Source organism: Empidonax traillii, unplaced genomic scaffold (genome assembly GCF_003031625.1).
Source record: "Empidonax traillii isolate 1590-97213 ecotype Southwest subspecies unplaced genomic scaffold, ASM303162v1 scaffold322:size1131127, whole genome shotgun sequence".
In the NCBI taxonomy this organism is placed as follows: Eukaryota; Metazoa; Chordata; class Aves; order Passeriformes; family Tyrannidae; genus Empidonax; species Empidonax traillii.
In genome coordinates, this window is record NW_020955515.1 from 901,796 (window position 1) to 924,709 (window position 22,914).

The 22,914-nt window shown below is 48.1% G+C and overlaps 1 protein-coding gene and 1 long non-coding RNA gene across 4 annotated transcripts in view; one reads left to right on the plus strand and one right to left on the minus strand.

Moving 5' to 3' along the window:
• The window catches only part of LOC114061277, a 19,279-nt gene extending 17,426 nt beyond the window's left edge, over positions 1 to 1,853 (minus strand). Inside the window, exon 1 of the long non-coding RNA XR_003572078.1 lies at positions 1,772 to 1,853. This is a non-coding gene — a long non-coding RNA (uncharacterized LOC114061277). The remainder of the gene's footprint in view (positions 1 to 1,771) is intronic.
• Positions 1,666 to 15,941, plus strand: NUFIP2 (nuclear FMR1 interacting protein 2). Of its 3 annotated transcripts, none has more exons than XM_027891582.1 (5): positions 1,666 to 1,871; positions 4,780 to 6,492; positions 14,144 to 14,176; positions 14,726 to 14,780; positions 15,082 to 15,941. In XM_027891582.1, the coding sequence occupies exons 1-4, from the start codon at positions 1,688 to 1,690 to the stop codon at positions 14,776 to 14,778; spliced, it is 1,983 nt and encodes a 660-aa protein (XP_027747383.1). In that variant the 5' UTR covers positions 1,666 to 1,687; the 3' UTR covers positions 14,779 to 14,780; positions 15,082 to 15,941. The 3 variants fall into 3 exon arrangements, with proteins under 3 accessions (XP_027747383.1, XP_027747384.1, XP_027747382.1); XM_027891583.1 differs by having other exon boundaries at positions 15,393 to 15,941; XM_027891581.1 differs by having other exon boundaries at positions 14,726 to 15,941.
• Positions 15,942 to 22,914: the final 6,973 nt, after the last annotated feature.

Here is a 22,914-nt window from a genome sequence, read left to right on the forward strand (position 1 = left end):
CAGGCACCTCGAGTCTTGAAAAAAACCACTTTGTATTAACGTAGAAGTTGGTATTTCTGGTAGGAAAAGCTTTACCTCCCATGTAGTAAAGAGGAGGGTGGAGTGGGATGCTATGTTCGAGGCATAAACTTTCAACTGTGTTCTGTTGAAATAAAACTTGGGAACTGTAAAATCTCTGGGCAAGGGCTCTGTCCTTTGTACAGTGCCAAAGTCTGACAGGGCTTTCTAGACACAGGAATTTTATTAATTTTATTAAAATACTGAAAAATACAGTGGAGCATTAAGGTGCAAGGACAACCCTGACAAGCGAGTCAATACTATTTTGAAAATTATCTGTGCATCTTTTTGTGTACGTTAATGATAACAGTCTTTAATTACATGATCAGATTTTGTCACTTTTCCTCCCTGTTTGCTGCAGTGCACACTGTCATGAGTATTTGGAGGTAATTAATCACACCAGACCAGCGAATAACTTGGAGCAACATTCTGCCTCCAACTCCAGCCTGTGTCAATCTCGGGTCTCCCCATCCTCTCTGCCTTTTCCTGTGTTCCTAATTAACTCCTGCCTCAGTTCCTCGCTGCTCTGCATTCAAACCATGTTTGTTTTGAAACTGTTTGTTTTGAAACCATGCTGTCTGTGCAGAACTGGGCCTTGGTGTTGAGCAGGGAAGCTGGAGCAGCAGTAGAAGGGGAAAGTCTTGCTGGCCTTTCCCTCCTACAGTGGAGCCTGGTCAGAGCAGGGGCAGAAGTTCAGGTCATTTAGCTGGATAATTCAGGTCATTTAGCGGGGATAATCAGAGATTTGAAATGGTATAAAATCTGGTGCAAATGAGATCCCCTTCCATTGTCGGGCTTCCCCAGCAACCTGTGTTTTTTTTCCTAAGCATCACTAAAACCTCCGGTGCTTCTCGGAGGCGGGCAGGAGCATCTGTTGGAGCCCACCTTTCCCTCGCCGGGTGGGTGCTCAGCACGCCGGGGGAGCGGCGGGTCCGCCCGGGCGGCTACGGGTGGAGCCCTGGAGCCGGGCGGGCTCGGCTGCTGCGGGAGCGCTGCAGCTCAGCCCGGCGGCGTTCCGGGGCGCTGCTGCTGCTGCCGCTCCGGCTCTCCGCGGCCGGGAGCCCGGCAGCTCACCGTGTTCACATCCCTGCCCAGATCCCCTCCGCGTGGCCCTGGCTGGGGCTGTTCCAACCTCCCCCGCCTGACGCGGCGTAGGTAAAACGCGGCTGTGCTGCATCCCGGGCCGTCCTCCTCCCGGTGACCCCGCAGTGAAACCCCCCCGGGGCCGCACGGCGCTCACGGAACACCGGGGGGCGCGGGGGTGGCCCAGCGGCGAGGGACAGAGGCAGCTCCGCCGCGGCCCCTCGCTCCGGCTTGGCCTGGCCGCGCTCGCACAGGGAGGGGGCGAAGCGCGGCCGCCTCGAAGCAACCCCATCCCTGACAGCCTCACCTGCCGCGGCCCCGGGCGGGGGGTGGCCGGGCCGGGCGGGTCCGCGCTGGCCGGGCCGGCTCTCCCCCGGCCGCGGCGCGGCGGGGCGGGGCGGGGGGCGGGCGCGGCGGCGCCGCTCGCTGATTGCAGGGCGGGCGCTGCCAGTCCACCGCCTCCCCCGCGCCAGCCGCGTCCCCGCGCCGGAGCCGCACGGCCCAGCAGCGAGCGCCCAGCCCGGCCCGGCCCCGCCAGCCGCCCCCCATGGAGGAGCAGCCCCACCACCACCATCACCACCACCACTACTACTACTACGGCCACCACCACCACCACCCGCAGAGCGCCTACCTGCCGCCGCCCGACGGCCGAGCCCAGCCCAAGCCGCCGCTCCGCCACGAGCACAAGCACGGCGGCCCACAGCACACGGAGGCGCCGAAGCGGAGACCAGGTCGGGGCGGGCAGCGGGACGGGGCCTGTGACCTTCGCGGGGCGGCGGCGGGGCCCCCCCTTCCCCTCCTCCGCCGCCGCCGCCGCCTCCCCCGGCCCGGCTCGAAGCTTCTCCGCCGCGCTGGGGCCGCTTCCTGTCCGCCATGTTGGGGCTGCGGGAGCCGCGGGCCCGCCGGCACCGCCGCCCGCCGGCACGTGGGGCCGGGCCGCTGCCCCCGCCGAGCCGGGGCCGGGGCCGCGGGGGGCGGGTGGGCGATTGATGAGCGCCAAGATCAATGAGTCACATCGGGCAGAGCGGCCCGGCCCCGCCGGCGGCGGCGGGAGGCGGTGAGGCCCGGCCCGGCCCGGCCCGGGGCCCTCAGCCGCCTTCTCCGCGCCGGGGCCGGGGCTGCGGTGCCCGGGCCGGGCCGAGCCCGCGGGCCGGGCGGCAGCGGCGCAGAGGCGGTAGCGGGGCGGGGGGGGGCCGCTCCCGGGCAGGGCCGGAGCCCCCGCAGCGCTCCTGAGGGGCTCCCCGGCTCCCCATTTTGGGGGGCTTGTGCGGGGTCAGAGCCAGTGCGTGGTCACCAGCCCGGCAGGAACACCGCGTGCATTTATTTTTTTTTTTTCCTTGAAATTCCCTTTTACATAACGAGGCGGGAGGTGGGAGGGGGCCTGGCAGCAGCGGAGCGGGGTCGGCAGTGCCCCGTGTGCTGCCCGGGCAGACAGGGAGGGACCTGATCCGGCACACGCTAAAATAAGTTACTGAGCAAAAATAAGTTGAGTAGTCATTTCGCTGTTTGCAGCGTGCCCAGGGTTTTAATATGCGCTTAGGCTGGCACCCCTCCCTTCCCGGCTCCGAAATGGTTTGTGAGGTTGCTAAATCCTCTTCACCTGTTCATCTTACTATCCTGTTTGTTTTTTCTTTCCCTCTTCCCTAAATTTTGGTTGCTGCACCTCAGTGTCCAGGCAAGGGCCAGCTGTGCCAAATGTTGATTTGGAGAAAACTCAGGCAGCTGAGCTGTGAATACTTGAGAATTGGAACTAGAAACTGCTGACACACTGACTTACTGAAATGGATTTTGTTCTTCATTTTATTCTTTCGCTCCTCATCTGCAATGGTCTTATGACCACTCTTATTGTTTTGTTTCATTAACAAGTGGTGTCAGAAGTCTTGAGTCATACAAGGTCAGCTGTAACATGCTGCTCTTGAGAAGGCTTCCTCTCCACATTATTCTGAAATGCTTGATTTTTAGTTGTTGGCTCAGCTGAGAATCCCACCCTACCAGTTCTCTCTGGGATGTACTACTTATGGTTAATTTCTTTTAACAGCATATTAGAAAGTTATAGTGGAAGTTGTGGTGCTTACAGATACTTGCATGTAGTAAAATCCTTTTTGATCCCCCTCGGCAAACTTAGTTGTGGAATTTTTGTAAAGATTCCTACAAGGATTCTTGTGTTCCAGACTCGCAGAGAGCTTGAGCAGTTACATCTGCCAGACATCTGAGGCTCCAGGATGTGAGGGTAACAATGATTTTCAGTTATAGCAGTTAATTTCAACAACATCAGCAACAACAAAAACATTCTTTTTCAAGCTGGAGTCTTGCCTGCTCCTGTTGTTGAGGGACTCCCTCGCTGTGCTGACTCTGTGCCACTGGATGCAGATGGAGCCTTAGGTGGGTCAGTGGTTGCAGGAGATGGAAGGCTTTCCAGCCTCGGGAAGGAGGACGGATGAGTCAGAGGAGGAGCGGGTGCAGTAGGAGGGATCCCTCTGCTCAGTCCACAGCTGGACTGGATTTGTTGAGCTGGGCACAGTGTGTTCTCCCTGTCTCCCAATGGGGCTCCAGGGATTCTCCTGGGGCGTTGTAGACAGGGTCCTCGAAAGCAATGGGCCTCTGGCCAGGGATTTTTAAAAAGGAAACAAACAAAGAGGAAGGTGAGGTGGTTCAGTGTGGACTGTCCTGAGCTTTCAGCTTCTCTTGAATTGCACTTCCAAAGATTCATTTCGCAACCATAAGGCCTAAAACTGAATTTCAGGAGGAAAGAGGAAAGCGGAGTGTACAGTATAATCTCGTGGTATGATCAGTTGGAGCCCTCAGCAAATACGTTATTTCTTGGGTCTCAAGCTCATACCATCTCTCCCAGGGACTCTGAAATACCAGTTTTTCAGTGGACAAGAGACCAGTTGCTGGTAGCAGCAGAAGGACTCTCTCAGGGATGCATTTCCTCCCAGTTTTATCACCTTTTCAATGCTGAAGAGCACGTGTAGGGAGGTGTTGGTTGCTATCTTGAAATGCAGAGAGAAGAAGCAGTCACACTCTCCCTCCACCTTTCAAGTGGACTTGCACATGTCCCTTTTGAAATCCTGCTTTTTTATTTTTCTCTCCCCTTCCCCTTTACTGAGGTGGCATTTGGGATGAGGGTGGGAATGAGGGCTGCTGGTGTTGCAGGCCCGAGAGCTGATGGAGATGGCAGGAGTTGTCCCTTGTTCACAGTGTGGATTCTGAACCTCCACAGATCTTGTCAGTGGATCCCTCTGTTTTGAAGCATCCTGGGAATTAATTTTTTTCCCTTCTGTGACCTGGAAATAGTAGCTGATGAAATAGCTCTCCAGGCTACCAGACATCTTTAGTACAGTATATTTTCCTGAAATAGTATCTGTATTTTCTTTTGCTTTGTTATGTTGTCTGTATGTCACCCAGTTATGTGAGAGTCAATCACTGCTGGTACTTTCTGCTTAACCCTTCTTGTCATGGGTTCCATCAAATAAGTTCATGCTGATGTACATCAGAGACTAGACATTTTCCTATTTTAAAATGTCTGCTTGAGGAAACTGGATATGTTTGGGGCTGATTACAGCTTTCTGCAACGGAGAGTTTAACGTTTCACATTCTAACTCTTGCCTTTTGTGGGTTTTTTTTGCTTTTTTCTAGGCTACGGAGAGCTAAATGGTAACGCAGGAGAAAGAGAAGTGTCACTGAAGGGCCTGTGCTCTGATGAAGCCACCGCCCCAGGATCCAGGGTACCCAATGGCAGCCAGCAGCTCGTAGATTCTAATGCCCCCCCAAAGCAGACCGTGAAGGCCGGTGCTTTGGGGAAAGCTGGAATCAAAACCAAGAACTTCATTCAGAAAAATAGCATGGACAAAAAGAATGAGAAGTCCTACGAAAATAAACTTAGAGAAGGCCAGTCCTCGGACAAGCCAGAGGGAGTGTCTATTCCAAACGGCGTGGTAACCAATAATTCCAGCTACATCACCAATGGCTACGTAGGCAAAGGGGCCGATAACGATGGCAGCGGCTCCGAGAGTGGATATACTACGCCTAAAAAACGGAAAGGCAGGCGCAACAGTGCCAAGGGTTGTGAGAACTTGAATCTAGTACAGGACAAAATAATGCAGCAGGAGGTCAGTGCACCAACCTTGAAACAGGAACTTGAGAGCTTCAAGCCTGATTATAGTGAACAAAAGGGGAACCGAATTGAAAATACTAAGCCCGTTTGGAAATACGAGGCTGGGGCTGGTGGAGCAGGCCGGGGAAAACCTGGGCTCGGGGATGTACCCCGGAAAAACTCTGATGCCAAACCTGGGATTAGCAGCAAGAAGTTTGATGACCGGCCCAAAGGGAAGCACGCATCGTCGGCTACGTCTAAAGAGGACTCATGGACCTTATTTAAACCGCCCCCAGTTTTTCCAGTGGACAATAGCAGTGCTAAAATTGTTCCCAAAATCAGTTATGCAAGTAAAGTCAAAGAAAACCTCAACAAAGCAGCTCAAGCCCCATCCACTTCGTCGTCTTCGTCATCTTCGTCATCTGCCGGGGAAACTCAGGCCCAGACATCAAGTCGACTGTCCCAGGTGCCCATGTCTGCTATGAAATCTGTCACCTCTGCCAGCTTCTCGAACGGGCCGATCCTCGCGGGGACCGATGGAAGTGTGTATTCCCCAGGGACCCAGCCACTGCTCTCAACTGCTGCTAGTACTGTACCATCGACCTCCTCCGAGTCAGTAGCCCAGGACATGAGTACAACTTCTACAGCTCTAGAACAAAAGAAATCTGGCCTTTTTATCTACCCTTCAAATATGCAAACTGTGCTCCTGGGTGCGGCGCAGGTCGATTTCCCCTCGCAGGCGAATCAGCAGAACCTGGGAGATATCTTCCAGAATCAGTGGGGCTTGTCTTTCATAAACGAGCCCAGCGCTGGACCCGAAACTGTTGTGGGCAAGTCTGCGGATAATCAGTTAATGGAAGTGACATTTCAAGGGGAATATCCTGCCACTTTGGTTTCACAGTGTGCTGAAATCACTCCCTCAGGAACTGAACAACCTGTGTTTCCTAAGGCTTATGAGCTGGATAAACGGACTAGCCCTCAAATTCTTAGTGCTATTCTTAAGCCTGGGACTGCTGTTGAGGGTGGTGTCTTAGCTTTGGAGTCGCATCACACAGGTGACCTACAAAAGGCAGACACCGGTAGCCAAGGTGCTTTAGTGTTTCTTTCAAAAGACTATGAAGTAGAGAATCCTCTGGCCTCTCCTACGAACAATTTGCTATCCTCCGCCAAAGAACAGAGGTACCAGAGAGGCCTAGAAAGGAAAGATAGCTGGGGTTCTTTTGACCTGAGGGCTGCTATTCTATATCACACTAAAGGTAATGGCTTAACTTACTCCCTAAGGGCATTCTTTTCTTTTTTTTTTTTTTTGTACTCTGTCTTTATAAGTGCAATATTCTAACATGATATATTCCTTCCAGCAATTCTGATTGTTTTAAAAATGAGCCTTTTTTTTTTTTTTTGCTTGCATCTCTCTCGTGGCCATAACGGTTTGGGAAGCTACTCAAACCGTTGTTTAATTAATGTTAAGGGGTATTTGTTTCCCTGTTCCTGTGGGCAAGCATGAGTGATGTTGATAGGGATGGTACTGAGCAGGCCCTTCTAAGCCTCTCAGCATTGGAAGGAGTTAAATGTGTAGGTTCACCCTCTCTGTTCCAGCTTTACCAGGTGATATTCTGTCACTGAAAAAGCTTCATAGTCTGTGCTCACACCTCTACCACCAAAGTGTTGCAGCTTCTCCCCTGGGCAGATCAGACCATGAAATCATGGCTTTGAAGGAAGAAAAAATTATTCCTACAGCCTTAGGTGTGATTTATTTTTCTGAACCTGACCCACACACACTTTTCCCCTGCCCTTCTTGAATATTACGGCAACAGCAAGACCAGTCTTTTCTTATCAGCTCCTCTGTAAGCTGCAGATTGAATTCTCTCCTTGTCTTTGTAGGCCACATCTTTCAGGTGATTTTATTGCTTTCATGGAGTCCTTTGTAGTCCAGCTCCTTTTTTTCCCTGTTTTTTTTTTGAGATATTGAAATGACTCAAACATGATACAGACACTTTAAAATGGGAACGAAGAGAGGGAAGCCTGGGGGGTGGCTTGCTTTCTGCTTTAGCCTCAGCCCCAGAAGCTCTGAGGTCTTGTGGCAGTTCTTGGCTTCTGGTGCTGGCTCGGTGTTAACAGGAGCCTGGTTGTGTGTTCCCTTTTGGAACAGTGTTACTTACCCACCCCTGACCAACACAGGGGCAGTTCCTTTTTTATTCGATCCCCCTTCCCTCTCCCTGCATCCTCTGAAGGGAATAAGGTGACAATCTGTTTTTGTTGTTTACTGTTCTTACTGTTCCACATACATATGTGGATAATGCCTTCCTCCCCTCTGCAGAGGGTTGGTATTTTGCTGTTTTGACCCACTGCAAAGTTCTTAAATTACCAGTTTGCAAACTCAGATGCCTACCTGTAGTAATAACAAGCCCAGTCATTTAAAAATCATAACTCCAAATATTTTTTTCCAGATCATCTCCCTCTTATGATGTTAAGATTTCAAGCTCTAGTATTCTTGAGAACAGCATTCATCAATTGATTTTGTCTGGATCCTCTCCTTTTAGCTCAGTCTATGCCAGCATTAAAGCAGGCTTTCTGTTTTCATTCTTGTCTGTCTGCAGCCTAAATCCCGGTTTCCTATCAGAAAACGGGGGTACCAGAAAGCATAGCATGGAGAGAAATCCTATGTGATTTTAAGTTTGCAAATATTCCCTCCCTTTGGTTTGTCTCTTTGTTTTTGTCAGCCTGAACTCGTAGAAAAGGAACTGTTCAGCCAGCAAGGCTGATCAGCTCTCCCTTTCTTGCTTGCTGTGGAAGACAGATCCCAGTAAAACAATAGAAACAACAGGAAAATAAAGAACACTCCCTTCCCATGTCCTCTCAAGGAGGTGTTGACTTCAAAGCCTGGCTGCATTTAGCTCTTCTAAACACGGGAGTTAATTACATTTAATGGCAAGAATGACCACCTGAAGCACCCGTTAAAATACTGTTCTCTGCTCTTGTTCTGCATGGGAAGAAGAGCTTCCCAGAGCTGTTGCTCTTGAAGCATCTTGCTTTGAGCATCCAGAACAAACACCCTCTCTGCTGACTTCTTTTTCGCACTGTATCTGTGCCATCTTCGAGGTGTTACTTAGGGGTAAAAGATGATGAATGTTTCTACCCAGTGTTGTCGTTTATGCGGTGATGGGGTGCTCCAAAGAGCTTAGGCTTGTCTTTCTCCTATTGAGTCCCCAAATGATTGCTGGTTCACGAAGCAGGAGATCGGTCCAGGTTCTTAGTACTTCTGCGATTATGTTGGGTATTGCATTTCATTCAGTTTTGGGGTGAGTTGGGTTAAGGAGTATTTGGAGGAATGGTGCCTCCTGTCCCCTCTTCATGGCCGTGGTCCTGCAACTAGAGCCCACAGTGTGCTGGGAAATGCCTCCAAGCCAGAGCTGCCAGGGTGTGTGTGCAGGACAGCAGTGTGGTGGTTAATTCCCACACTGTTTGCTCCCTTTATCTTGGACTGTTTTCCTGAGGTCCTACTCCGAGCCAACCAGTTCCCCTGCAGTAGGAAAGGAACGATTTCACTCAGTTGCTTTTTGCAAGCTGCCTTCCCCTCCTCCCTGCTCAGGAGAGAGTGTGGGTTTGCCTGGGTCGGTGTCAGGGCATCCTGGGCAGTTGGGTCCTCACACTGTTTGGTTTTGATTTCGAGAGGAGGTTGAACTTCTCCCTCTTGGATTGATCTGTTTGCTTTTGAGCAAAGTCTCGATAGTTTGATCTTCACGTCTGCCCTCCCCCTGGGTTATGAACACAAAGTAAAACGATCATGGGGCAAGGACAGGAGTGAGTGTGGAGCACTGGTGGGGTCCTGGTGTCTTCCTGCCCTGAGCTCCTCCAAGTGCAGTAGTTTAGTGCAAGGATGGAGCTCTGGGTGCTGCAGTGAGGAATGGGCTGTAGTGTGAGTGGTAGCAGTGCTTTGGCCTGTCTGTCACAAGTGTGCACCCTTTTCTGCACTGTTTGTGCCTGTAACTGTGACCAGGTTGTGTGGATCCTCATCCTGGACTGTAAATAGGCTACGGGAAAGCCTCCAGCTTACTCGGTAGCTTTGTTCCAGCAAACCAGGCTTTCCTGCATGTGGTTTGCCCAGTGACTGCACGGGACATTATGGATTGTAATTGCTTCACAGCTCCCCTGTGGAAAGATAGATGGAGGAGGTAACACACAGGGAGGACTGGTTCTGGTGCAGGGATCCCATTTACCCCACCACAGCACCCTGGGTGCTGGTGAGGCTCTGCTGGGGTGTGAGACTTGGTGGTTGCAGAGCACGGTGAGGTCTTAGTGGAAGATTCCCCTGCTCCTTTGCATGTGTCTGGATTGCTTTTTCCCCAGAAGTCAAAGCACTGGGAATGTTTGGGCAAGGCTGATGGTGCACCCTCTTCTTCTTCTCTTGGAAGCTTTTTCTGTTGGTTTCCTTGTGCCCCTGCTTCTTTCTTTTTTTTTTTTTTTTTTTCCCTCTGTTTAAAGGGCAGAAAGACTCCCTTGATCATCTGATCTGCTTGAGTGTAAAACACGATCCCTCAATGTGGCTGCCTTCACTGACAGCCCGTGCCGCCCGGTGTTTGTGACGGTGCCTTGAAACACTCGCAGGTGACAGATCTGATTTACCAAGGGAGATCTGATTTAGCTGAGCACTTGTGGATCTGCTGTGGATGTGCTTGGAGACAGGGACAGCAGCTTAGTATGGCAGACTAGGACGACCAGGAAGAAGCGATGCTCTCGCTTGCATCTCGTTGTCACCATCTAAGGTACAGTTGAACTTCTGCCTTGGTGTGGCATTGCCAAAATCCTTATCTTTTTGAGGTAGAACTGTTCCTTGCATATTCTTTTGGTCCTTCTGAAGAGGAGGCTTCTTGTATCTCAGCTTTACTTTTGGTGAAACCAGCACCTCCTTACTATTTTATTCCTTCTCTTAGAGACAGCTGGAAGAAACACTTTGTATCGGAATAATTGTCAACGCTGTGCAGAATTCTGTCACGTTTGGGCAGTTGCAGTCTTCTGGGCTCTCACTGACACTGGGCTCTAGATGGCAAGCTTTGTGGTGGGAAGCTCAATAATTTGCTTGTCCTGAGCTAAAAAGCAAATAATTGAGGCCTCCAGCTCAGCTGCACAGCAGCAAAGACCACATGGGTGGAGGAGAGGAAGCTGCAGTGTTTCCCTCTTCTGACTTGCCCCCGAGTTTCTGCCTGTGCTGCTGCTTTGTTCCTTCTCAGCATCTCTGCTCGCGTGAAGAAGCAGAAGAGCAGCATGGAAAATAGAGCAAGGCAGCGTGGGCCAGCCAGGAGTGGCATTCACCGGAATGGTGAACTGGGTCAGAAGAAATAGCAGAGCTGTGAATTCAGCAATTTTCATCCTTTACATCAGGAGAGGGGGGAGAAGAAAAAAAAAAGGAGCCTTGATTTCCCATCCCCAGTGGTGGGAAGGGGTTAGGCCTCGCTCTGTTGCTTATGGCCTTGTGGGGCCTGAGCTGTGGGGCAAAAGCTGATTTAATTCTCCTTTGAGTCTGCTCTTTCCAGTTGTCAGGATGAGTACAGTGTATTCCGTACAACCATGAGTCTCCACAGCATGGAATTTTTAGTCTTTGCTTCATTTCCTGGGCAATCCCCTAACTTAATCATTTTGTCCTGCAGGTAGAAGCAGAAAAATCAGATGAGAATCGTCCCTTTTTGTTATTTTTTAGTGTTTTATTTTAGGAATAGTAAGATTTATAAGAACAAAGAACTAGTTCCGTGGCATTGTGCAAGCACTTCTGTTTGCAGGGGCTGCCTCTCTAGCAAGGGCAAAGTGTGTAAAAGTGCCTGTCTTAACAAGTTATCACAGAAACACTTCTTTTCCCCTCCAAGATTATGTACCAGTCCTGCTATAAAGTTTATTGACCTATGAGGAATCCCAGCACAATTCACTGGAGTGTGCCTTAGTCTGTTCCTGACATCAAAGCCTTCCTCCACCACCCCTTTGTTTCAGTGACAGTCCCCAGAAAAAGTGGTTTAGGTGGATGTGACTGGGGCTGTCTGCCCCGGGCAGTTCCTCGGCAAACCTGAGCCAGAGGGCTGTGGAGAGCCCAGCTAATTGTAAAAAATCCTGGAAAACCAGAGGTTGGAAGGGGTGCAGGAGGTGACCTAGTTCTGCCCCTGACTTGGAGCGGGGCTGGCTTTGATGCTGGGTTGTGCAAGGGTTTGTTGGTGGCATTTTATCTAGCTAGGGGTTGGAGTCCACCGAGAGAGAAGTGTGCTGTTTCCCTGGCCACATGTCCTGTTTGGGGAATGGTGGCTCTTGTCTGTTGGTCAGGTCTTTGGAAAGGGCAGCAATGGGTTTTGGGTCAGTATCTGAGAGAGATGGACTTGGGCTGATGGTGCCTTTTCCCCATGCAGGGTGAGCAAGAGTCCTTTGCTTAAACCTGCTCTGAAAGCTTTATCCAGGGAAGGCAGGCTTAAGAAAAGAGCTCTTTGAGCCCAAGGAAGAAGGACTGAAAGGAGGCTTAGGGTCTCTTGCATACCCAGCTCATGGGCACTGTCTTTTATGCCACCCTGCATCCCTGAGCTCCCTGCTCTGCTTGACTGGACCCAGGCAGTGGTGGCTCTGCTGAGCTGCCTGTCCACCAGGCCGGTCCAAGCTCTGTGACAGTGGCCATGGCATTTATCACAGCACCTTGTGTCAGCCGTGGTGACCACAACCTGGAACTGGGAGGAAAACTCACGGTAGTGTATTACCAAGTAAGGCAGAATAAATCATTAAATTCCATTTTAAGATGAAGAAAACCCTTAGTTTGGTGTTGCAGTTAGCCTAAGTTTTTGTTTGTTTGTTTGTTTCAGTTGGTCAGTGTGCTCAACCTATTCTATCCTGTGTCCCTGTGCTCTGCTGATGGCAGATGATATTCAGTAAGAGCTGTTACTGCATTGTTTCCCCATGGTCTTTGGTTTTGTAGCTTTATGAGGTTCTGCATCTGCCAGTCAGTGTGTCCAGGTGTCTGGGATTTACAGGAGACTTTACAACACCCTCTCTTTCCGAAGAAGGAAAATTGGAGTCTGAAAAGGTTGGGGAGTTTAGCTGTTGGTTTGTTAGGTTTTTTTCATCTAAACAGAATTTTGACAACTTAAGACTCTTTAGTATGTTCTTAATAGTATCTCGCTGTCTGTCTTGTTGTTGTCAGACATGTCTTAATACAAGCAGTTCACATTCTTGTGGTGTCCAGGGAAGCTGCAACCAAATGAACAGCACAAGGAAGTGTGGTCTATACATGGGATACAGCAGTGGGGCACTGCTTCAGCTCCCTGGCATTTGATGCTCAAACATTGCTCTAACGTGGAGCAACCAACGAGAGAGTAGTTTTGTGTCCCCAGCCTTTGGGGAAAGCTGTTAAAGTAGGAGATGCTCTTTAACTGTTAGGAAATGATGCATCTAACTGCGCTGAATGGAAAACTCGCTCTGCGGGAGGTAATTTTAGTAGCTGGTTCATTTTACTTCGGGGGAATCTGCATCTGGCGCATGAGGGAGGCAGTCCCTCGCCAGGCTGCTTATATCTCTGGGGGTGTTAGAGACTGGCTACTATTCCCAGAGCACTTAAGGCTTTCCCCCGTCCGGTGAAAGTGCAAAATGTTGCTGTTGTTATCGTGACGCAAAAATAACAGACCTCGTAAAATTTTGCCGGGGCCTTCCTTACAAAAGGCTTAATTGTGCAGGGAGGGCTGGCAATATTTATTTGCATGCAATTTCCTGCCCTGGGGAGCTGGAGATTGTAGGGGGACAAAGGACAGATGAAGGGTTGGAAAAGGGACTCGATTGATGGAGGTGACACTTGGCACACATCGTGCTGAGGCCATGAGTTTTGTAGGGCTTTTTCTTCTTCCTTTCCCATGCTGGATAGTTCACTTATTGCCTTGTTTTGTGCTTTACTGCACATCCCGTGTAGCCTGATAATTCCTTGCTATTCTCTGTTCCAACCCCCACCAAGGTCCTGTCACCCTCCTTTGTGGCAAAAGGGAGACTTGAAAGGTGGTTCTTGCAGATCGTGTTCCTACTAAATGCTCCTGTTTTAAAAATTTTTGTCTCTGAAATTTGGGTGCAGGGTACAGTTAGTGTCTTCATAAATATTCTAGCTCACTAAATTCCATCTCCATAGTGGCTAAATGAGGTTATTTTGAATGGATCTCCAAAGGTGTGACTTGATTTGTGGGACATTTTAAAGGGAGGAACCTTCTGTTTCTCAGTGTGAATGAAAAGAACATTTATTTCTGAGGTAAACAAAAGCATGTGCTTTTTGAGGGGGAACTGGGGAGAATTTATATTCAGCCTGCAAACATATTGTAGAGGTAAACTGGGGAAAGAACCTCAAGCCAAGCAGGCAGCCGCGTGTCTGAGAGCATCACACCTTGCTCTCGGGTGGTGTGTTGGCAGCAGCTTTGCAGTGATGTTGGCACAGCAGTCCTTGCCTGGTGTGCTTCAGCACATGCACACTGCGAGCCATGTGAAACTTGCCGTGTCCTGCGGCTCTGGTTTCACACACACTAAACATCAACTCGTAAAAAACCATCTCTTCAGGCTCCTTGTTGAGGCCGTGACATGCGAAGCAGCGCTGGAGTCGGGTTAGTAAAGCCTGAAGTCAGATTGCGATTTGTAGGACTGGAGAATAGTGGTGACGTTTTTGATGCTCAGCTTTGGCCCTCTGACCCTTAAAGCCATCCTTTTGCCTTTTGTTGCTGGATTATTCGTTTCAAATTCGGGATGGGCTGGGGCTGTGCCGCTGGGCTGGATGGGGCGGGCTCTGTCTGAAAGCCTCGGCACAACCGCAGCCGTGTTGTGCCACACTTGGGAAATTAAAGTGTGTTTAAAGTTGTCTCTCATGGCAACATCAATCTGCATAATAACAGTGGTCTTCTCCTTTTGCCCTCACAGAAATGGAAGCGGTTTGGAATTTGCAGAAGCAAGGTAAGGGTGTTGGAAAGAATAAATAATCCAAATTGCACTGTCCTGCTCTGTCTGTTGGGATGGGGGGTGAATGAGACTGGATTGTCTCTGTGCCTGGAGATGCCTGAGTTCATTTCTTCAGTGCCTGCAGTTTGCAGTCTGGATTTATCTGTGTTTCAGATCACTAAGTGTCAGGACAGTAAGCTGTGCCACAATGGTAGGGTGTTCAGAGAGAAGCACAGTCTCTACAAGAGCAATAAAACAAGAATTAGATTTAATGACTCTTCTCTATGTGTATACAAAATTGCTTTCTATTTCTGGTGCTGGGTGTCACATCCAGTAATAACTTTTATTCTGGTGTATCCCCACAAATCACCTGAGAAGAGGTTCTGTGTGGGAAGAGCTGTATATGGAGACTCGTGTGCTGCTCTGGGGGAGCCAGCCTGGGCTTGGGGTGCGTTGGCAGGAGGGGGGGTCCAAAGGAAAAGTCTGTCAAGGTACAAGTACCGTGCAGATCTCTTGTGTTTATTTTCAGCTTGTGAAAAACTTAGAATTCTGCTTTCCTTCCAGATCCCAAAAGGATAATCACTTATGATGAAGCCATGGATCGCCCGGATCAATGAAGGTAGCAAGACAAGACTGCCTGTTATAACCTTTCTGCAGCATTTGTGCTGTTCGTGGGGGACAAAAAGGCTTTTATGCTCCTTCTAAATCTTCAGTGCAGCAGAGGAACCATAACTAGAATCACAGGATAATATATACAAATATATATATAGTTATTTAAAAATGGCAACTGAAAGTAATTAGACTTCATAAGGAATCTGAAAATTTATTTCAACGAGACTACACACGTGATTATTTAATCTCCGGTACTGAATAGATTTTTTTTTTTTTTCATTTTTGTTTTGTTTTGTTTCTGTTTAAAGAGTGAAATGCAAGTGATTAAGGAATACAGACTCAATTACAAGCCCGGTTTCAAAGTTCCTGCTGTCGTCTACACGGGCAACAGCAACCCACTGGAGAGGCATTTCCACTTGACAAGGTTTCTGTTTCTTGTTCTGTGACTGTAGTGACACACTAATCACAGGGAAATCAGGATGATTCACCATCCTTCATCTCCCCTTTCCCTTTCACCTCCCCCATTTAGTTTCTTTTTTTTTTTTTTTTTCCTGGTTTGTTTTCCATTGAATGCTGGAGAAACGCCTTGAAGTTTGCAGAGTTTCTTTTTTTTTTCCAGAGAATTATAATCCGCATGTTTTGCCAGGAGTAAAGCAGCAATCCTATGCGGGGGATATTGTCTTAAACAGCTCGTTCTGCTGAGGGAAAGATGGTAATACTTCAGTTCTAGGATGCATGGTGAAGTCACACAGTTGACCTGGCTCCTGTTACACGTTGGACTATTGCAACTGAAGAGTTATTTCATTTTCAAAGACAACATGGAAAAATAAGCAATCTGTTTAGGCATTTAATATGGAAAAAAAAACCAACAAAAAAAAAAACCCACCCCACTGTTCCCACAGTTTAATGCCATTGTATTACTGGGAGCAAGAAAAAAAAAAAAGACAAAAAAAAAAAAAACGTATCTTCTGCTTTCAACTGTAGGTGCTTCATATTTGCTCTGTCTGTCTCCTAACACTAAATGTGCTGGATTTTTTTCCCATTTTCAATGGAAAACTGAAGAGGAATTGAGTTCTGCTAACTTTCATCCTTCTTGAATTATTTTTTTCTCTTAAAAAAAATATTTCAAAATAACAAAAAAAAAGAAAAAAGTTTAAAAAAAAAAAAAAAAAAAGAAAAATGGGAATTTGAATCCTTTTCAATTTGTCCATAGAATGCCAATGGCTGGGCTTCCTGCCCCTTGGAAATGCTCTTTTATATTTTAATGCAGTCTGTGTATTTCCGGGCTCTGCTTCTAATTATCTCTTAATAAAAATATATTTTATTACAAAAAAAATGGAGGACTTAGGAATGAAAATAATAATTTAAAAAATAATAAAAAAAAATAATCCCAGGGAAAGGAAAGCTTCCTAGCAGTGGTAGGGAAGGCTGAGCAGAGTGCAGGCTCCAGCTGTGTAACCGGCTCTGTCCCATTGCAGCTTGTGTAGAGTGTCCAAATCATCTGGGGGTCGGGTAGTTTTTCTGGGTTTTTTTTTAAAGATGGAAAGGTCACGGGGTCCAGGGCAAGAGTGAATAAAGCAGAAATGGATTTGCTGATCAGCCCCAGCTCCACACATACCCAGTGCTCATCGTGGGTGTCTGTGGCCAAATCCTGGCTCCTGGTTATCAAGGTCAGCAGCAGTTGGTGTCTCCTAAAATTAGTCTGGACCCCGTGGGGCATTACAGGAAGCAGATAAACCCAAAACTTTTGCATACCCCTTGTGCTTAGATTTATCCATCAAGCCATCAGGCTTGTGTCTGGTCACTAGTGGGGTCCTCGGGTCTCCATCCTTGGCCCAGCTCTCTCCAAAGTCTTCGTTAAGGACCTGGACGCAGGACTTGAAGGGATACTAAGTAAGTTTGCTGACCACACTAAAGTGGGAGGAGCTGTCACCTCTGGAGGGCACAGAGGCCCTGCAGAGAGACCTGGATAAATCAGAGAGATGGGCAGTCCACCAAACATTTGAAGTTTAGCAAGGGCAAGTGCTCAGTTCTGCACCTGGGACGGGGCAGCCCTGGCTGTGTGTCTAAATTGGGGAATGAGATGCTGGAAAGCAGCACCATGGAAAGGGACCTGGGGGTCCTGGTCCAGGGCCAGTTGGCCATGAGTCAGCAGTGCCCTGGCAGCCAGGAGGGTTAACCTTGTCCTGGGGGGCATCAGGCCCAGCATCACCAGCCCAGTGAGGGAGGGGATTGTCCTGCTCTGCTCTGACCTGGGGTGGCCTCACCTTGAGTCCTGGGGACAGTTTTAGGCACCAAAATATAAAAAAGATATTAAGCTGTTAGCGTCCAAAGGAGGCCATGAGGATGGGGAGGGGTCTGGAGGAGAAGCCACATGAGGAGCAGCTGAGGTGGCTTGGTTTGTTCAGCCCAGAGGACACAGGGGAAACCTCATGGTGGTCTTCAACATCCTCACGAGAGGCAGCAGAGGGACAAGTACTGATCTCATTACCAGTGACAGGACCCGAGGAGAGGGCATGAAGCTGAGTCAGGGGAGGTTTAGGCTGGATATCAGGAAAAGGTTTTTCACCCAGAGGGTGGTTGAGCACTGGAACAGGCTCCCCAGGGAAGTGATCACAGCACCAAACCTGTCTGAGTTCAGGAAACATTTGGACAACGCTTTCAGGCGCGTGGTGGGATTGTTGGAGTGTCCTGTGCAGGACCAGGAGTTGGACTCGCTGGTCCTGATGGGTCCCTTCCAACTCAGCATATTCAAAGATTCTATGATCTGCTTTTTTGTTTTGTTTTGTTAATTAGGAGTATGTAGCTTGTGTTTTTTTTAATTGTTTTTATACTTTTAACAAGATTGTTCCTGAATGCGACACTTGGGTTCACGGTGGGACAATGAAACTGAGTTCTGTACCTTGTGTAAGACGCTTAGCTTTCTGCCACGCTTAGTTTTAAACGTTTGACTATGGATTGCCTACTCCATTTGATGTATCAACCACTATATAGTATAATACTGAGTGTGATACTATATAGTCATCATGTATTGTATCAGTCCAGGTTCAGAAATGTGTGGTTGGCCAGTCGCAAATAGTTCTGTTTCACTTATAAACTGTACCACCTTTACAGGTGTGTGTAACTTTGAGATGTATAACATGTTTACAGATGTGCCCGACATCTAGTCCTCCAACATCCCTGTTTTTAATTCTGTTGAGTCTCCCAACTGCTTGCCAAAAGTCGGAATTGCCTCTGGCTCCGCCGCCGAAGAGCTGGGGCATTCCTGAGCTTTAAAGTGTTGAACAAACTGGATGGTGGGGAACTGGGAAAATTAAGGTGGAAGAATTGTTCTTTTTCCTTTTTGTTATTATTTTCAAAAAGTTGAAGACTAGTAGCGAAGTTTCCAGTTTGTTTTACTGGCTTTAAGGCTCTGCTGTGTATTTATTTGCCTTGTGTAGTCACTTGTCGCCTTAAGGGCTAGGTTCCATTAAAAAAAAAAAAGAAAAAAAAAAGAAAAAAAAAAGAAAAAAATTACAAAAACACCCTATTTTTGCTTCCCTGGGGTCTGTGCTGTCCTGTACCCCTATCCCAGATCTGCACTGGGGGCCGGGGGATGCAGGAGCTGAGCAGCACTAACTGGTGCTGAGGACCCTGCGCCTTTAAAAAGATCTGAGTCTTGCTGAATATTGGAGGACTCTCATCTTGGCCTAGTCCAGTCTTTAATTTAAATAGCAAAAGAAATGCTGAGAGAAACATGGTTCAAGAGATGGGTTGGGTTGGTTTATCCTTGATGCTCATCCCTGTGGCTTTGCCTCGCTGTGCGTGGCCCCTCGCCAGCGGGACCCATCCAAAAACACCCTCGGCAGCACCTTCTCTGCTGTATTTCTGACCATCCTCTGTTCAAACGTCTGTCTTTCTGTCTCCACGAGCTCCATGGTGTGTGCTCAGTGCTAAGCAGTTAGGAATTCCTCTCTCTCAGCTCCTGTAGCTCCGGCTCCCCAGGATTTCTGGGATAGACTATTGCCTAGAGCCAGGCAGGACCGTGGAAGGAACTTCCTCTTGCTGTTGTGTAACTCGCCCTGTCGCTGTCTGCAGTCCTCCCCAAGTCCTCACACAATTCTTAACTGAGCACTTATTAAAAATATCTTAAGATTTAATCTGTTTTCTGATTATTTTTGTGTAAACTTATAAAAAAAAAAGAAAAAAAAAATCTGAAATCGAGCTGTGACTAATTTAGCACATTGAAATAACGATAAGGTGTTACTGATAAGTCTCATGTTTTGTTTTTGTTTGACTCAGAGTATTAGTACTGTAGCATAAACCAAATACAGCCTGGGAAGGGGAGCAGCAGCCTCCTGTCCTGGGTCTGCACCCGAGGGTGTCTGCGGGGGCGAGGAGCCGGCGGTGCGTGTGAGCATCTGATGTGTAAGGAGCGCGAGCGTGTATTTATTTGTGCCATTGTTTTCATTACACTGAGTAAAGTAAGTTTTAAAACAAAACCCCCTAAGTATGTGTAGTATTGGAAAGTGGCACTAAGGGTGAGATCATGACCTATTTTTTTATTAGCTATGAAGATACTAATTCAGGTTAAGGATTCTCTCTCATTTCTGTTCCTGTTGTGAGTCTCTTTCCTCCGGTTTCCTTGCCAAGCTGTCTGTTTATTGGAGTGAGGATTCCTGTGAGGACAGGGGCTGTCTCCTTTCTCCTCTGGTCATTCCCCACCATTCCTTCTCTGCCCGCCAGTTCTTCTGGGCATTTCTTATACAGGGTCTTGTGTAACAGAGGCTGAAGTGCCAGCCAGATCCAGCTTGGAATCTGCTTTCTCTTTGGTGGATCAGGGAGCATTTCATCTGCTCCAAGAGGTAATTTAAAAACTGCTCTGTGCTCCTGGTGATAGTGGTTTGGGGCCTTCAGCCTCTGCTCTCTCCCACTTCACCTGTCTGGTAGATTGGCAATGTGTTGTCTTTCAAGGTTGGGAGTTTGGTTTTGGTTTAAATCCACCACGATCCTCTGTTAGAAATCTCTTTTCTCTTTGACCAGTGGGTAGTTCAGGGCACGAATTCTGCCACTAACCCACTTCAGACCTTTCAGAACCATTAAATCCCGCTGTTTGCCTTTGGTAGCTGCTGTGACCTTCTTTGAAATGTGGAAAGAAACCCCATTTCTCATTAGGTGTCAAGTCCACCGGCTGTTCGGTGGCTGGGAGCCGTGATGGGTGAACCAGCCAGCTAAATGGAAAGGAAAATTGCTTCCTGCTAGGAAAAAGAAAGAAAGAAAAAGAGAGATGGAAGTTGTCCTCCCAGATGTGCATGTATTTATTGCTTTCACCTTTAAGAGAGCGTTACCGTAGCACCATCGCATCCTTTCCCAAGTGGCCAGTGGGTGACCTCAGGGACATCTGGGAGCAATGGCATTCACAGCCGTGTTTCAGAGCTGCCAGTAGTTTCCCTGTGCGTTGTTTTTTGATCTTGATTCAGCATCTTCAGTACATTGCTATGGTGTCCCAAGCTTTCAGGAGTCTTATCCTCTCATCCCTAGAAGATCTTTCTTCCGTCCATCCGTTGTGATTTGTTTTCCTTATAGAGGCTGTTTACAAGGGAGATGGTCGAGGTCAGGAGCGAAGAGAGCAAGGATTCACTCAATTTAAAGCTGCTACACATTTTCACAGCGGTGTGGAAGGCAGGAGAAGGGCTGACGTGGTGAAGTAGCCGAAAAAGCAGAGTAATTCTAGCTTTGGCCACCACCAGAGCATTTTTCCATGTGGAAAAGCCCTAGCGCAAGCAGTTGGGAAGCAGGAACCTGGGCTGGTGGGAAGGAGATCTTGGTGTGCACTGTGGATGTGCTGCCTCCCAGGGATTGCAGAGCTTTAGAGGTTTGCCCAGTACATGTTACACCCAAGGATCAGGCTGACTGCTTCTATCCTGTCTGAGAGATCCTCAAACACGGCATTGCAGAGCCGTGGATGTCTGGGGAGCTACAACAACCCTGTGGTGTCATGTCCAGGGCACGAGCCTGCTCCCTGTCCCAGGACAGGAGCAAGAGTCCTGCCTGTGCCCTCACTGGGGGATGCTGAGCTGGATTTGTCTTGACTGTTAATCAGAAAGCTTCATATAACGTGTCCAGAGCTCTAAAGCCATTTTGTAAGATAGCAGTGTCCCTTTTATACAGCCTTATTAATGAGTAGAGTATCTTTAAAAACAAAGCAACGACAAAAAAATTTGCTGATTTCTTTCTGTGGTATGAAACTTGTGTACTGCGAACTTCTGAACGTTTAGCAAAAACACAACTTACCGTTTTCTTAAAAAAACAACAAAAAAAAACCCAACAAAAAACCCCCAACCTGTCTGCTTTCCACACGGTCTTTCCTCAGGTGCTAAATAAGGGTTCCAAAAATGGATACTGCTTTAGGAGTTTCTGCTTTATTCTTAAAATACATATTTTTTTGCTTAGGTGTTGTAAAGATATTTTAACAAGAATGTTTGGGGTTTTTTTTTAATGTAAATAAGATTGTGTCTTTAATTTTTGTTGTATCTCCTTTTTGTCCACATTGAATAGTCTAGTTTTCATTTTTATCCTTTTGAGAAGGACCCTCTTATGCCCTTCCCCGAAGACATTTCATTGAGTGTTGCTGCATTTTAAGAGCGAACCTACAACTGTTCATTGTCTTGGATTAATGCTGCTGCTGCTATAAGTATAACCCTGAAAATCAAGAATGTGTGATGCACTTTTGTTTTTCGTTTTTGGTTGGTTTTTTTGGTTTGTTTTTTTGTTTCTTATTTTAACATGACCATGTAGTTCCTCTGCGGATAGTTGAACCCTCCTGTAACACAGCCACTAACTGCGGGCAGCGTGGGAGCTGGGGGAGCCGGGATGTAGGACAGGGGTGTACCTGATCTTGGTGCTGACCTACGGGAATTTCTATGCAAACGCAAGCAAAGGAGAACTCTTTTAAACTTGAGAGAACACTGTGCATTTTTATTTTTTATTGTTTTATTTCCCCCCCCCCTTCCTTTTCTCAAGCTGCTATTGGAAGGGTAGTGCAAATCCTTGAGGTTTTCAGCTTCTCCTTCCTCCGTGGCTGGTGGTGTGGGAAAGGTGCCTGAGTAACTTGTGAGGTAGAAAACTCTCAGTCAGCTCTTGTCTCGCCTCCAGTTTTAATATATTTGTTTTCTGTTTGAATTTATCTTTAGAAGGAAATTGCTCATCTCTACGAAAAGATCTTTTGAATGCTTTATCTCAATGTGAAGTTAACCAGCAGTATTAAGGATTGCGTGGCCTCCGCACCCCTGACTCCTTCTCCAGCTGCCCTCGGCTGCTGGAGAGCACTTGGGATTGGATGTTTTCCAAGAAAAAAAGCAAAGTGAAGCCATCCACCCATCCAAAACCTGTCAGTGAAAGGTTTAGGGAGTAGTGGGGGGAGGTCTCGCTGCATCAAGGCACTGCTGTGGGGCACAGGCAGGTCCAGAACCTCTTCTTTGCGTGGGTCACTCCTGGACCGCGGCAGGGGATGTGTACCCTGAGGGAGGAGTTTACTGGAGGGGAAAAAAAGGGAATTTACTTGACTATTTATAGAAGATCCTTTAGGAAAATAAAAGGACCTCTCAGTAAAGTGAGGGAAGAGTAAGAAAGGTCTAAAGTCGTGTAGGAAAAACACTTGGGGATTACAACTGCCTGGAAAATAGTCTATAAATACATAGGCCAGAGCTCTCTGCCTGTTTTAAGTAGTTTGTTCAGCATCAATTTTTAATTTTTCTGGCCAGCGTTTGCTCTTTTACACACCCACGTGTGTGTGTACATCTGACTCAATGTGCCTTGCATGTGTGCTTAGTCTTTCTGAAGAGATTTGGTGGTGTGTGAGCTGGGGGGACGTGGCTGGGAGGGCCGGGCTCCCACCGGCAGCGCGACGGCCGCGCCCCATCGACAGGTTTCTTAGTGTCCCGGTGACCCTTTGGATCGAAACGAGACCTGGACTCCAGCCTGTGTTTGTGGCTGTCTTGAAGTTTTGGGATAATGTCCTGTAGGGTGGCACCTGTGACTTTGGAGGGGAGTGGGAGGGAGAGAAAGAGAGGCTGCTTCACTCTTCTCCTGTGGACAGATATCGGCATTGCCATGGTTTGCCAGCAGAGCCAAAACAAGCCAAGGTCTGGAACCAGCTTTCC